Below are 15072 nucleotides of genomic sequence, written 5' to 3'. Positions count from 1 at the left end.
CGTCGGATTGGTCGGACCACCGTGTTTAACTATTTTGTGCAAGAATAGAAATTGAAGTTCTTTTGATATTTTTTTATACTTAAAGTTATAATCCGGAAGATCTTCATGTAAATAAATGTCTGTAAAGTCACTATATATTGCCAGCTGAGTTAACGCAATGGTGATTGAGCCTATGGCCCATTGATGAAAGCCCTTGCATCTCTCTGTATTGCAACATTTCTGAACTTGTGTCTGTGGCAACACTTTCCCCGCCCCCCAAACAAACCCCCCCCAAAAAAGATATCACAAGCGGCGCACAGTTCTTGACGTGTTTCCCATCACCCAGCAGTGATTGGTCCACCAGAGAAGGTAGGCAGAGTAGGAACAAGTTGCTGTTGTTTTGGTGTGATTATGGATCCCACTGGAGATTTGGGCAGAACACACCATGCAGCATTTATGTGCGGGGATTGGCCAGGAGCAAGCCTTTTGTTCCCTTTTGACAGCTGAAATCTCCCACACACACACTCTGCGCCCAGCCGCCCACGTGTCATAGCAATCTCCAATGGGATCCATAATAACGCACCACTGACCAACTTCTTCTTTTGAGTTGTGTAGCAGTTGGTATCCAAGGGAATGTATTAAAGGATGGCTTTACCGATAATCAACCCACTTTGTATCATTAATCATCTCTGTAATATAAGCACATGGGCAGTGATTACCTTCTCTCTCTGTTTTGGTCACGGAGATCTCCCATTTCCTCCTCTGGCAAAGCGCCCCGTTGTGGCGCGTTTTACGTCACAACACGTCACAACGGAGCTGCAGAAGTTCTGCTCGAGGCAGAATCTGCTCCGAGGGCTGCTGTTACGGTTTATTTTTATCTTTTAAGTATGCGCACATCCACGGAGAATCGCATCGAGAGCCTTAATGACTTGCAACTGGCGGGGGCGGAGTTTCTGCAGGATTTTTCTCTGTGAGGTAAACGGAGAGAGAAGGTAAACACTGCCCATGTGCTTATATTACTAAGGTTATATATGATACAATGTGGGTTGATTATCGGTAAAGCCATCCTTTAAGAAGAAAAAAAAAATCACGTCTCATATGCGACACTGTTCGGATCTCACCTGCAATTACTGCTCATGGCCATAGGTGTTGTCAGGGACAACAACACTGAAATCTTCCGGATTATAACTATAACGTGTAACTGCACAGTTGAGAAGTGTTCACACATTCAAGCCTCTCTCTCTTTTTAATTGTGCGCTTCTGTAAAGCCTGCTAGTTCTCATTATAATACTGTTTAATTACCCTTGATCCATGTCTCAAACTATGCCATGTTGGGTCCTTGAATTTGAGGGAATTGGGCCTGGAAAATCCTTGAAAAGTGCTTGAATTTGATGTTTAAGAAGGGGTGGGAAGTGGGAACCCTGGATAACTGATGCGCATGATGTGATATATTTTCAGATAATGGCCTCTTCTACAGTCTGCATCATATATTTGGAGACAAGCTATTAGACCAACTAGACTATATAGTGTTCATATATTGTCCTGATTGTATGCTACTAGCTAAATTAACTGTTTAGCTTGCAGTTATATATGACCAACATGTCCTCCAACTCATACGATCCATGAGGTCGTAATACAGCAACACCTGGCACGTCTGCTAGACTAGCACCCCTCAGTGGCAGAGAAAAAGTACTATGTGACTTCTGCCCAAGCAAGATGAAAAGGTGACTTTTCTTTAAAAAAATGTTAGGATTAGGGCGTGGGTTAGGGTAAGAGTTAGGGTGTGGGTTAGGGGTACCAGCAACGAACTGGTAGCTGAGTGGTTATGACAGGCGGCTGTCAAGCCAGCGGACCCAGGTTCAAATCCCGCACGCCTCGAGGTTACCCAGTCACCAAACTCAGACTGGGCTGTTATTCACATGACCGCTAGAGGACACTTAACGTTTCAACGTGATGTCAGGTCGTATTCGGCTGCTTGTACAAACGACATCGTGGGTCATATCCAGTTGGAGGTCAGGCTGTATATTACAGGACGTTTACAGAGTTCATTAATTAGCCTGGGCCATTTCTTGACTTGCTGTACTTGCAGCAGGAACAACCTGATTAGGTACTAAAACACAGGATGTCTATTTGGCTTACAGAGGTCAGAGGTCAATGGTCCAGAAACCTCATGAAACCAGCAGCTTGGTCATCTACTGATGCCCCAAAATCAAACCAACTTCAGAAAAGATGCGTCACAGAGGGTTGACAGGCCGGTTGTGTGCATTGGGCCATTGGAAAAAATGAAATAAAATAAGAAATACAGCAGTAACAAATACATGTACATTTGTAAATGTGTGTGTCTGACGCTTCCAGTGCATTTCTGCCATAAGCCTGCCTGGACATCCTAAATACAGAAGGTAGAATAGGAAGCTGACCATAGTCCAAAATAAACCAGCAGAATGAACCCCTCCCAGCTCCCCCCCAACCGCAAATAATATTTCCCTTTATTTTCTGAGAAAGCGAATTCTGAAAATGTTCAAGCTGACCGTTAATTGTGACTCTAGCCACGCTCCCATTGCCTTCGTTGAGGACAGCAAAACGAGGGCCTGTGCCATCTTTTCTCTTCCTCACCTTCAGTAAGCACTGGTCTCTAGTTTAAAAGCTTGCGCGTCAGTAGAGTATTACTGTAGTCTCACACCTGTAAACACCTAATCTCCCAGTTGGAGGCTTCAGTCCGCGTAGGGTGCATTCCCGTAAAAAAAAAAAAGGCGTCTGGGTGTGGAGCAGACCTCAGCTGCAGCGTCTGACGTGCTCCAGCACGTACTCTGGGAAGTGCAGACTGCACACCTGCAGACCGTCCAGTTTGCAAGGCATCCTGGGATACTCGTCCTCCTTCCACTTGTTCTCGTCGGGGTCGAAGGTGAGGATGGAGTCACTGTAGTGGCCGTTATAACACAGGCCGCCCAGCACCATGATCTGCCTGTCCAACACCGCCACCCCGTGGCCACTGCGCCCGATGGGCATGGAGGCCAGGATGGTCCACTCGTCCGTCTCGGGGTCATACACCTCGGTGGACGGGCAGCCCTGCGACTCGAACGACGCCCGCAGGATCACGCACACGCCTCCGAACACGTACAGCTTCCCGTTGTGAGAGATCATCTTGTGGAAGCAGCGGGCATAGTTCATTTTGGACTTGTTCTCCCAGCAGGTGGTATGGGCAGCGGGGAGCAGCGGGCTGCGGCCCGTGCGCGTCCGATGCGCATCCGCCCCGCCCAAGCTCCCCCCTCCCCCGCCTACCCCCTCCCGCCCCGGGTCAAACACGCACACCTGCTTGGAGGTGGATGAGGAGGTAATTCCCCCGGTGATGTAGAGTTTGCCGTTGAGCACCGTTCCCTCGTGGCCGTACTTGTTGACCGGATACGGGTCCACGAACTCCCAGCGGTCCTCTGTGATGTCGTAGCGCTCAGTGGAGTAGAAGGTCTCGTCTCGCGTCCGGCCCGCCACGGCGTAGATAAACTTGCCGATGACGCCCACGGCAAACTCTGACCTGGAAACAAATAGCATCAATATGCATTAGTCATTAAAGGAAAGGACGCAATGGAGTCTGGAGTCGAAAAGTCCAAATTTAAGCACCAGGCAGAAGAAAAAATAAATCCGAGGAGCAAGTTTTGTTTTTTTCAAGAATAAAGTCAAAATGTTGAGATTAAAGTCAAAATTTCGTGAATAAAGTTGAAGAATAAAGACGAAATGTTGAGAATAAAGTTGAAATTTCGTGAATAAAGTTGAAATACTGTAACGAGAATAAAGACGAAATGTTGAGAATAAAGTCGAAATGTAAAAAAAGAAAAATCAACTCCATCAAAACAAGTTAGGAGAGCACCGCCTTACTGTTTTTTTTTTTTTTTTTTAACCTTTATTTAGACAAGCGAGTCATTAAGAACAAATTCTTATTTACACTGACGGCCTGTGGGGTAAGGGAGAGGGGCTGCAAAAAGAGTCATGTTAAGGATAAAAAGGATAAAAACAGTGCATTATAAAACAGGGTATAAAACATATCAACAATCACATAGGATAGAGCCAAAACACAACATAACACAACACGGCACAACATAGAACCAACACAACACAGCACAACGCAGCACAACACAACAAGACAAAACAATACAGGATAAACCAAACAAAACACAGCATGATGGGGGAAGGGGGTAGAGGGAGGGAGGGGTAGAGAGGGAGGGAGGGGGGATGGGAAGAAGGAAGGAGGGAGGGAGGAAAGGAGAAGGGGAAAGGGGGTAGAGGGAGGGGGGGAGGGAAGAAGGGAGGGGGAGGGGAGGAAAAGGGGAAGGGGGTAGAGGGAGGGGGATGGGAAGAAGGGAGGGGGGAGGGAGGAAAAAGAGAAGGGAAAGGGGGTAGAGGGAGGGAAGGGGTAAAGAGGGAGGGGGGGATGGGAAGAAGGGGGGGTAGGAAAAGGAGAAGGGGGAGGGGGTAGAGAGGGAGAGGGAGGGTAGGAAAAGGAGAAGGGGGAGGGGGGGGTACTATGAGGGGGGGAAGCAGACACAGCGGTCAACAAAGAGCTGTTGGAGTTTCTGTCTGAAAATGGAAAGTGATGTCAGGGTTGCGAGTTTGAGGGTGCTCTGAAGAATATTCCAGTCATATGCTGCTGCAAAACGGAAGGAGGTGCGGCCGAAGACAGTTCTATACGCGGTTGAGCTGGGGATAGAAAGTTTGATGTACCCGCTTGATCTTGTACTATAGGTGTTTGTTGCTATGTGGAGGAGAGATGAGAGGTAATGTGGTGTCTTGCCTAGTATAGACTTAAAAATAAAGTGGTGCCAATGGAGGTATCGTCGGGTTTTAAGGGAGGGCCAGTCTACCAGATTGTAGAGGTCACAATGGTGAGTCTGGAAGGGTGCATTGGTAGCGAAACGGATAGCTGAATGGTGAAGCGTGTCTAATTTTTTGAGGGCTGATGCTGAGGCTGTTCTATAAATAATATCGCCGTAATCCAGAATCGGAAGAATTGTCAACTTGACGAGGGTGTGTTTGGCCGGGTGAGTAAAGGAAGATTTATTGCGGAAGAGGAAAGCTAATCTTGCTTTGATTTTAGTCTGAAGGTTATTGATGTGTGTATTGAAGGAAACGGATGAGTCCAGCCAGATGCCCAGGTATTTGTATGAGTCCACAAATTCCAGGGCCACGCCCTCAGGTGTGCCATCGGCACAGATGATCTTGGGGGGGCTGGGGGCATCCTTAATTCGGGAGAAGAGCATACACTTGGTCTTTTTTGTGTTAAGGCGGAGATGGAGATTGAAAAAGGAATTCTCTACGTCCGTGAGGCTCTGTTGGAGAGTGGTTGCTGCAGATTGGAGGGAGGGGCCAACTGAATACAGGATGGTATCATCGGCGTAGAGGTGGATACGGGAGTTGCCCGCTGCTTTAGCAACATCATTAATATAAATGGAAAATAAGGTAGGGCCCAGGATAGAGCCCTGGGGCACACCTTTGAAAACAGCGAGAGGATCAGAGATAATGTTCCCAGTTTTCACCTGCTGGATACGGTTAGCGAGATAGCTCGCGAACCAATCACAGCAGGAGGGGGACAAGCCGATGCTGGAGAGTCTACGCAGCAGGGTATTGTGTTCGACAGAGTCGAAGGCTTTAGCCAGGTCGATAAAAGTGGCTAAGCAGACCTGCTTGCTGGCCAAAGCTGTGGTGACATCATCGAGGACCTTCATGGTGGCGGTCAGACATCCATGACCGGATCGAAAGCCAGATTGTAGGTCTGATAGGATATGGTTAGTTGTAAGGAAGTGGTTGAGTTGTTTGTGGACCAGCTTCTCCATGACTTTGGCTAGGCATGGCAAGATGGAGATCGGCCGATAGCAATTAGGATCAGAGCCAGTGCCACCCTTGAAGAGGGGGAAGACCATGGCTGTTTTCCATGGCTGTACAGTGTGTAGCCTACATAGTGGCTGTACTGTACATAGTGTGGTAAACTTGTGGTAGGAAAGATGTTTGGGAAGGGGGGTGTTGCGCAATCACAGACTGATTGAGGTGATTGCCTCCAGCTAACCTCGCGTCACCAGGCTCTTCTCGGCGAGAAAGAGCCTGGCCTCCGTTTACAAGTGATTTTGTCACCCGGCCTGTTTGCGGCCTAGAGCCCGCCCTAGACAGGAAACAAGCTGCGGAAATAGCTCGTTAACTTGAGAATCAGACACAATGAATAAGAAAATAAAACGGCAAACAACAAAACAAAAGATGGACGTACCGAACAAAGTTTTTGAAGAAGTTCTTGTAGAAACATCGCGGATTCACAATATCACATATTTTAAGCCAATACAGAAGCTTTACTTTTCAAACAAATGGCCAGTGGATGGAATAGTTATAGTTGTCTGTCCACTGTTATTGATAATGGAGGATCAAGTACAACAGTTGAAGCATCTCTGCTGCCTGTGCTGGGAAAGACATGGACATTGATCATAAGATTTCACATGGCGAGTACTCCATTGCCTTTGCCTCTCCAGAAACCTTCCTCGGCAGTGACTACTAGAGAAATGTGCTAATGCTACAATACAACTCCAGTGCCCACAGGAGATGAGGCTAGCTACCTCCCTTAGCAGATAGGGCCGGAGGGCAACCCTGCTGAATCGAGCAAAGCAATGGAAAACTTGTTGACTTGTCACCATTGGTTATAACTGAACATGTTGGACTAGCATATATGAGCTTTACCCAGGAAATGAATGAATCGCCAAACCCGAATCTGTGCAGTGACTCGAACATATAAGGCCACTCAACCTGATCCAACGCCTTTACATTAGATTACATTACGTCATTTGGCAGACGCTTTTATCCAAAGCGACTTACAATAACACATTTTTGTCAGCAATAGAGCAATCAACTATGCAACACAGTCTATGACAACTACAACTTCTGAAGGAATAGTGGTAAAGTTGAGTTTAGGTTAGTTTTTTTGTTTTTTTTAGAGAGCTAGAGAGAGAAAGAAGTTAGTTTCAAGAAGGCCCCAGATGGAGCCTGAAAAGGTGTGTCTTTAGTCTTTTCCGAAAGATCGGCAGTGATTTGGACATCCTGACCGAAGGTGGAAGCTCGTTCCACCATTGTGGTGCCAGGGACGAGAAGAGTCGCGAACGAGATGAGCGACTTTTGAGCCCCCGTAGCGGAGGGGCGAGACGACCTGCACTGGTGGAGGAGCGGAGGGAACGGTGAGAGTGTTTTGAATTTAATGCGTGCCGAGACTGGAAGCCAGTGAAGGTCACGGAAGAGGGAAGTGACATGAGGAAAGGTAAAGCTGAGTGTCATCGGCGTAGCAGTGATAGGAAAAGCCATGAGATGAGATGACATGACAGAGAGATCTGATAGAGAAGGAAAAGCAAGGGGCCCAGGACAGAGCCCTGTGGGACACCGTGGTAAGAGGGCAGGATCTGGAGAGAGATTCTCTCCATAAGACCCGGTATGAGCGGTTAGAGAGATAGGAAGCAAACCAGGAGTGTGCAGATCCTGAGATGCCTAGGTCAGACAGGATGGAGAGAAGGATTTGGTGATTGACTGTGTCAAAAGCAGCAGACAGGTCAAGGAGGACAAGGACAGAGGAGAGGGATGAGGCCTTAGCAGTGTGAAGTAGGGTTTAATATTTTTCCCGAAAATGAGCCATACCGGGAAAGGGGAAATGAAGCCCTCTTTCCCGGGAATCTGGTAGTTTTTTTTTAATACATCAAGGAGAAATATACCTATTAGTTCCAAACCTGACAAATGAATTATTTGGTGCCATTAATATTTATTAATTAAGGCAAAACATCGCAATTTAACTAACTTCTTAGGCTGTTTTTAGGCTGTATGTAGGCTGTACCTAAATGTATTAGGCTATATAGTGCCGTTAGGATTTATATACTGTAATTCACCAATCGCCTGGATTGGCGTATGAATAAATCCTAGCTTTTAGTCTAACATTTAGACTAAGAGCTGAGCTCAAGCTGATTCCTTTGAAAATAAGTGGTCGAAGTGGCTTGCCTATGTATCGGATATAAGGCCTGACTTTGTATAGCGGAGAAGAAACATGAGAACTGTATGTGGGTGCAAATGAATGACTATGTGAATGTAGATGAGTGCAAGATTGAATGTTTAAAGATCCTCCCCTGTCTTTTTCATTCATTTATGTTTGTTTTGCTTTTGTACTGGTTTGTTCGGTATTGTATTGTTTTGTTTGTCATTGAAAATAATATTAACAATAAAAAGTAAATGACAAAAAAAAAAAAAAAAAATTACTGGCTATAGCATTGTTGTCAGAGAAGCTAGTATTAAAATCTGCCTGCAATACCTCGTTATTTGGCGCTATATAAATAGAAAATTGATTGATTGTTAGTTGATTGATTCACTTTGATGTCTCCGAAATGCATATAGGCCTACATTGTGATTATTTAATGACTTTACAATGCTTACAGCAGCCTAATATATTACATGTTCTTTTAAAACATAGGCTACATCATTTAAGAAAGTAAACTGTCGGCATATTTCTAAATATAGGCCTATTCCAATATGTTCTGCATGTAAAAATAAAAAATAAATCCTCGGTTTCCCGTCATTAATTTTCCGGGAAACGGGTTGGACGGCACTTCCCGGGAATCCCGTTTCCCGGGATTAAACCCTAGTGTGAAGGGCCTCTGTGACTGCAAGGAGAGCTGTCTCAGTAGAGTGAGAAGCCTTGAAACCAGACTGCAGAGGGTCCAGGAGGTCGTTATGCGATAGAGAGAAAGTTGATCGGAAGCTGCTCGTTCGAGGATTTTGGAAAGGAATGAGAGAAGAGAGACAGGTCTGTAATTTAGTGATAAAATCGCCGCACCGCTGGTCTTACTATGATCTGCATATATGGTGTTGAGGAGGCGTCTGACTGACATCAGGATAAACCCTGTCTGGTCAGGATGAATAATGGATGACAAATGTTTATTTAGCCGGGTAGCCAGCGCTTTAGTGATTACCTTTCTGTCAAATTTCTGGAGCGCTATGGGTCTGTAGCTCCTGTAGCATACAACCTGTAGCAGTCGTTATCAGCTAGTTCTCATTAATGAAAAAATAGACAGCTCACACTGTCACTCTGGGGACCCGGCTCCACGATGGAAATCCTCCACTTCCTTCGGTGACGAAAAGAAGCGCAGTCTCCTGTTGTGGAGAATCCTCATCTTGCATGGATTGACCTGGATTCCGCGGAAGGTTCCCTTGTCAACAAACACTTTCTTGACCGTGTCAAACTCACATCGTTGTCGCATAGTCTCAGCGCTGTCAAGTGAAGCGGAAGACGAGCTCCCGATCTTGAAACTTCAGGAATCTGATGAGGACCGCTCTGTGTTGGTTCGTTTTCGGCGGTGCTAAAGTTCTGTGAACTCGCTCCAGCATGAAGAGCCCATCGGCTGTGTCCCGCTCTAGCCAGTGTGCAGCATGTCCTGGACTTATTCCAGCAGTGGTCGGCTGCCCTCAGCGCTCTCCCGGAGGCCAAACAGCCGTAAATTCTTCCTTCGACTCCGGTTCTCCAGGTCTTCAGTCTTGGTCTCCAGGTAAGCGATACGTTTTGCAGCGCTGGCTAGCTCGGCCTGTGTTTTTTCCAAGTCTTCTTCTGCCAACACAATACGCGCTTCAGCCTCTCCCATATGTGTGGAATTGTCAGCAATCTTTCGCTTCACCTCCGACATAGTGGTTTCTAAGGCAGCGACAGAGCTGGCCATCTCGCCCATGCGCCCATGCCCCTGCCCATGCCGTTATCTATGCTGTCCAGTTTGTTTCCAAACCCTCCAAACTCTGAACGGAGCGACTTTAGCTCAGCTAGCTATTTCGTAGTCAGCGATTGTTTTGGGTTGTTTGGATTGTTGCTTTGCCATTCCAGGTCACTAATTCAGGGTTTTAAAGCAGTTTCTAGTAGTGTTGGAGTCGAGACCACCTAACCCGAGACCGAGACAAGACCAAGACCGAGGCGAGACCGAGACAAGACCAAGACTGAGGGGGTGCGAGACCGAGACAAGACCAAGACCGAGGGTGGGCGAGACCGAGACCAAGACCAGACAAATGCGAGACCATTTTCAAGACCATTTAACCTTTACACCATTGCTCTGCTAACAACAAAATAAATCATTATTTAGGAATTATAGTAAAATATAAATGGCTGTACAGCAGTGTTTCTCAAACTTTTTCAGACCAAGGACCACTTAACCAATAAAAAAAACTCAGGGACCACCTAACTCCCAAAACATCCCCAAAAACAATAGGCCTACTACTTCAACTGTAGATGACAAATTATAGGCTAATTAAATGACAAATAGCATTAAGGCTGTACAATTAATCAAATTTCTGGCTTGCCACAATTATGAAAACAAGATAACCGATATAAAAAATATTTATTTTAGTCCATTTACCTTTTTTTTTACCTTTTCTTTTACATTTATTTCTCCTTTTCAGTTCAAATATATTCAAAGTTCAAAGAAAGTTTTTTCAAGTTCAATAAATGCACAATGTTGCCAAAGTCAAATAGGCTATCTGTTGCCCTCTTAAAGTTGCATTCAGTGATGTTTTTGTGTTCAAATAAGTGTTAAATGGCTCTATATTCTCACAGCAATCACTGAAATAGAGTGTTTGGTCAGTAACTTGGAACTCCCAACCCCCTGCTGTAGCCTACTCTGTCTCTCTGCTGTAGCCCTGCATGCAGAGTGGACCTATCTCCGCAACCATAACTCGTAGAGACTCGCGGGTGGTGGCGTTGGATTCGGGGTGAAGAAATACATAGTCCTTAACTCATTGAGTGCCAATGACGACAATCGTCGTCAATTCGTTTAGTGACGTAGAGTGCCAATGACGACGATTGTCGTCAATTGCGTTTTTTGACGGTGGGACGTGGATCAAAGCCTAATATATCTCCTGTAAAATTTTGGGGCATGTTGAATGTGTATAACCTATTTTACCGACCCATTAGGTGGCGACAGTGCTCTCCAGATTAGAGAAAGTTGAGTAAAAACAGCAGAAAAAGCCGTGATGAAACCATTCTCATGAGAATCGTTTGGCTTTTCGCTGTCGCGCTGGGAGCCGGCGCACAACGGTGGGGGGCTCCGAAAATAGACTCTGGGTGCAGCACACTTTGAAACGCGCAGCAGAAAGCCCAGAAAGCCCAGAATCGGACGCAGCTTCATCCCAGCTCACAACCGAAACCCCAGAAACGAGCGAGCCCGATCCAGACTGCCCCGACGAGCGGCCGCCACCCAGGCAGCAGAGACTCGCCTGACACAAGCAGCACTCAGAGCGAGCAGAGCCACCAGAGACACACCCACGGAGGAGGAGTTTGCAGTAGAGGGGGGTGGGGGTGCTGTTATATTGAAGGAAATTACTGTTCAGATGTTTCAGGTCAGAAAATATTAGCTTCAGAGTCAGTGATTTGCTTGAAATGCTTAATTTCACAAAAGGCTCCATATCTCAGCTTCTAGATGGAAACGCCTGTATTTGCTGTTTTTGACCTATCTTCTCCGGCTGATAACTAAAGAACGGAAAATGATATCAATAAACTTTTTTTTGCTGCTGATACAATAGAGTCTCATCGTTCTTTGTGCGTGTTCGGTGTTTACATACTAATATCACACAATATTCTGTGGGCCTCGAGAAATCACTGAAAACGCTCTGAAACTCTGGCACTGGGAGCGTCCGTTCTCCAAAAGTGGCTGGCACTCAATGAGTTAAGAGGCATCGTGATCTGACCTTCCCTTTCCCAGAAAACGGAACATTTCTCTGATTGGATAGTGGGAGGGAAAAAAAGGGAAAAAAGATAAATCTACTCGCGGACCACTAGGGGGCGCCGGTCCGCGGGCCACTGTTTGAGAAACACTGCTGTACAGTATATACTCAGTGACAGAATGCAATCCTTTGATCTGAAACACTTTAATTCCATATCACTGACCTTCAGAAAGGCTCAACACAGTGAACAGAATGAAGCATGAAAACACCTTCCTGCTGCTAAATTATGATGGACGACATCTGTCGAGCCACCTTATCGACCTGTGTTGTCTTCCTTTGTGCATGAACGTGAGGGGAGTGGCTACAGCATTAGAAGCTTTCAACCCGCAAGGTTATTGGTTGCGATTGAAGTTGGGAATTTTACACCCAATCACAGTAAAAAAAAATATACCCAGGCAAGTAATGATGTCACTGCAGTTGTGGTCTCGGCTGGTCTTGAAATAAAATCCAGAGTCCGGCTTGCCCGAGACCGAGACCGATGGAGGGCGAGTCCGAGACGAGACCGAGACCATCAAAATGTGGTCTTGAGACCGGTCTCGAGTACTCCAACACTAGTTTCTAGTGCGGAGTTGTACCGAGCTTCAAGGCTAAACCGCCATCTTGGTTCTACGGAAGCCCCATTCTCAGAGACACTTGACAGTAGAGTCATATATCCTCAATTCTTAATCAATGTATTTATTTGCCAGCCTAATTTTCGGATTGCGGCCGTTAAATTCGGCTGTGTCAACCACGCTTATATAACCAGCAGATCAAAAGCGACGATGTGCACTGCAGGCCAAGCCATGGCTTGTTGAGATGAGTATATGACCACTTGTCTTGCCGACAATCCTTTCTCAGAGGAATATACTGTCAATATGTCAACAGAACTGGCTGAGATTCCTACAAATCAGAAACTATGTTCGATCCAAGATTCAGGCCTTTGAAGCGCTCCCAAATGAACATGCTCTTTTTGATGTTTTGCTGAGCCCTCCTCACTCCAGGCACCTCATCTCTAGATTTGTGTGTCTATTTGATGATTGTACCATGGCCTCTACTGAGAGGATCAGAGAGGCATGGCAGGAAGAACTTGGTACTGAATTATCTGACATTATATGGGAAAAGAGCCTGTCGGCTGTACAACTCTGCTCAGTTAATAGCAGACATCAGCTGATTAAATTTAAAGTCGCTCACCGTCTCCACTACTCTAAGCAGAAATTACACAAGATTTATCCTACTATTTCACCACTGTGTGAAAGATGTCAAGTATCGGAGGGCACACTGTGTCATGCCTTCTGGTTCTGCCCTTCACTGACGGGATTCTGGGCCAGAATATTTGACTGGTACTCTAAGGCCTACGGGGTGGCCCTTCAGCCGGAGGCAGAACTCGCCATCTTCGGCTGCTCAGAGTCCTCTCTGAACTTTCCTATAGCTGTGCAACAATCTCTGACACTGGGGACAACTGTTGCCAAAAAACTAATTCTGAAGGAATGGAAATCTCCCTCTCCACCCTCTTTCCAATTGTGGTTGACGGACATGACCTCTGTTATAGGCATGGAGAGACTTAGGTTCCTGAGAACCAATACACTTAGAAAGTTTGCGACTATCTGCGACTATCGTTTTTGGTCTACCTCAACGAGGCTAGGGGTGACGGGTGACTCGCCCAGCTGGCTTCCCATAGACCCCTTGAGTGAAATCCCAAGTATATCGTTTACAAGAACATAAGCACTTTAGGTGGCTGGCGGCACCACTTTGTAATGTTGATTAATGTTGTTTTGTTTTGTCTTTCCCCTGTGTCTGAGCCTGTTTGTCTGTTTTGTCTTGTTTGTGTTCTATAAAAATTTTAAATATGAAAATAAAATATATAAAAAATAAAAATAAAAAGTCAACAGAAGTGAAAATAAAGTGTCAGAATATTTGTAATAAAATCTGAACAAACACATTTTAATTTTTAAATCAAGTTGTGTGTGGTTTCTGCATTGTCAGGCTATTTGATGTTGTTGAGATGAATATATGACCACTTGTCTTGCAGACAATCCTTTCTCAGAGGAATATACTGTTAACACATTCACTGCCAGCCATTTTTTTTTTACTGTAGGTAGCTTCTGCCAGAGGGTTTTTTTGAGGATTCTGGCTCATCTTTCAAGACCCGAGGATTCTTTTCTGCTAAGATTTTGTGAACACAAAATATCTCAAAAGAACTAATAGAATGTGTGCTTTCTCTGTCTAAAAGAGTTAGTTTGTAGAGTTAGTAGTTATGTAGGCATTAGCACTTGAATACAGCATGGTTTCAGCGTCTGAAAATTTAAGCTGAGATAAATAGCTTTTTGTGAAATTCGATAGAACAGTCACTTTAACCATTCATTTTTGGCATCAGTAAGACGTCAGACATCTAAACAATAGTTTTGAACAGTAATTTCCTCCATAACAGCAGGAAACCCCCCTCTACTTCAAACTCCTCCTTCCGTGTGTGTTCTTCTTGGCTGCAGCGGGCGTGTCACAAGCTCGTTTCTGCTGCTGCTCCTGCTGCTGCTCCTGTCTGCTGGCGGCCGCTGGGCGAGGATGGGCTCGCTCGTTTCTTGGGGTTTCGGTTGAGAAACCCCAAGAAACGGGGTTTCTTTTGCGATTCTGGTCTTATTTATGCTGCGTGTTTCAAAGTGTGTTGCACCCATAATCTATTATGCAAATTTGCAATCCCCCACCGCCAGCAATCAGCGCGAAAGCGTTTTCGCCAATCCATTTTACAGTATAAGAATGGTTTCATCGCGCGTTCCCCTGCAGTTTTGGCTCGGCTTTTTCTAGAATGGAGAGCACTGTCGCCACTTAGTGGGTCGGTGGAATGGGTTGTACACGTTCGGTGGCTTCAATATTTATATAAGAGATGTAAAAGGGTTAGATCAACGTCCCACCGTCAAAAAAAAATTTTTTTTTTTTGACGTATTAACACGTCATTGGCAGTGAACCGTTGGATTTTTTTTGACGTATCAACACGTCATTGGCAGTGAACGTGTTAATATGTCAACAGAAGTGAAAATAAAGTGTTGGAATATTTGTAATAAAATCAGAACAAACACATTTTCATTTTTAAATCAAGTTGTGTGTGGTTTCTGCAATGTCAGGCTATTTGATGCAGATATCACGGCATTTTGAAATAATGGACATCTCGTTAACAGGATGGCTATTGTATTTATCTTAAACATAAAATAGGCTAAATAATGCACACACAAAAACTAGCCTACCTTTTTTATTTAGCTGCCAGCCATATTTACAGTATGATTACCAGTATAGCCTATTTAAAATTCATATTTGAAAGGTTGAATCATCCATCCTTTCAGGGGGCAGCCCATATAATCCCGACAA

At 45.3% G+C, this 15072-nt stretch overlaps 1 protein-coding gene across 2 annotated transcripts in view; it reads right to left on the bottom strand.

Annotated features, from left to right (window-relative positions):
• Positions 1 to 2751: 2751 nt before the first annotated feature.
• klhl15 (kelch-like family member 15) overlaps positions 2752 to 15072 on the bottom strand; it is a gene marked incomplete at both ends in the record, with an annotated part of 74375 nt that continues 62054 nt past the window's right edge. For both annotated transcript variants that reach the window (XM_083658489.1, XM_083658490.1), the window contains one exon: positions 2752 to 3508. In XM_083658489.1, the coding sequence (XP_083514615.1) occupies positions 2752 to 3508 (757 nt within the window). The remainder of the gene's footprint in view (positions 3509 to 15072) is intronic.

The sequence above is a fragment of the Poromitra crassiceps genome (genome assembly GCF_964638095.1).
Source record: "Poromitra crassiceps genome assembly, chromosome: 2".
In the NCBI taxonomy this organism is placed as follows: domain Eukaryota; kingdom Metazoa; phylum Chordata; class Actinopteri; order Beryciformes; family Melamphaidae; genus Poromitra; species Poromitra crassiceps.
This window is presented reverse-complemented; position numbering and strand designations above follow the sequence as displayed.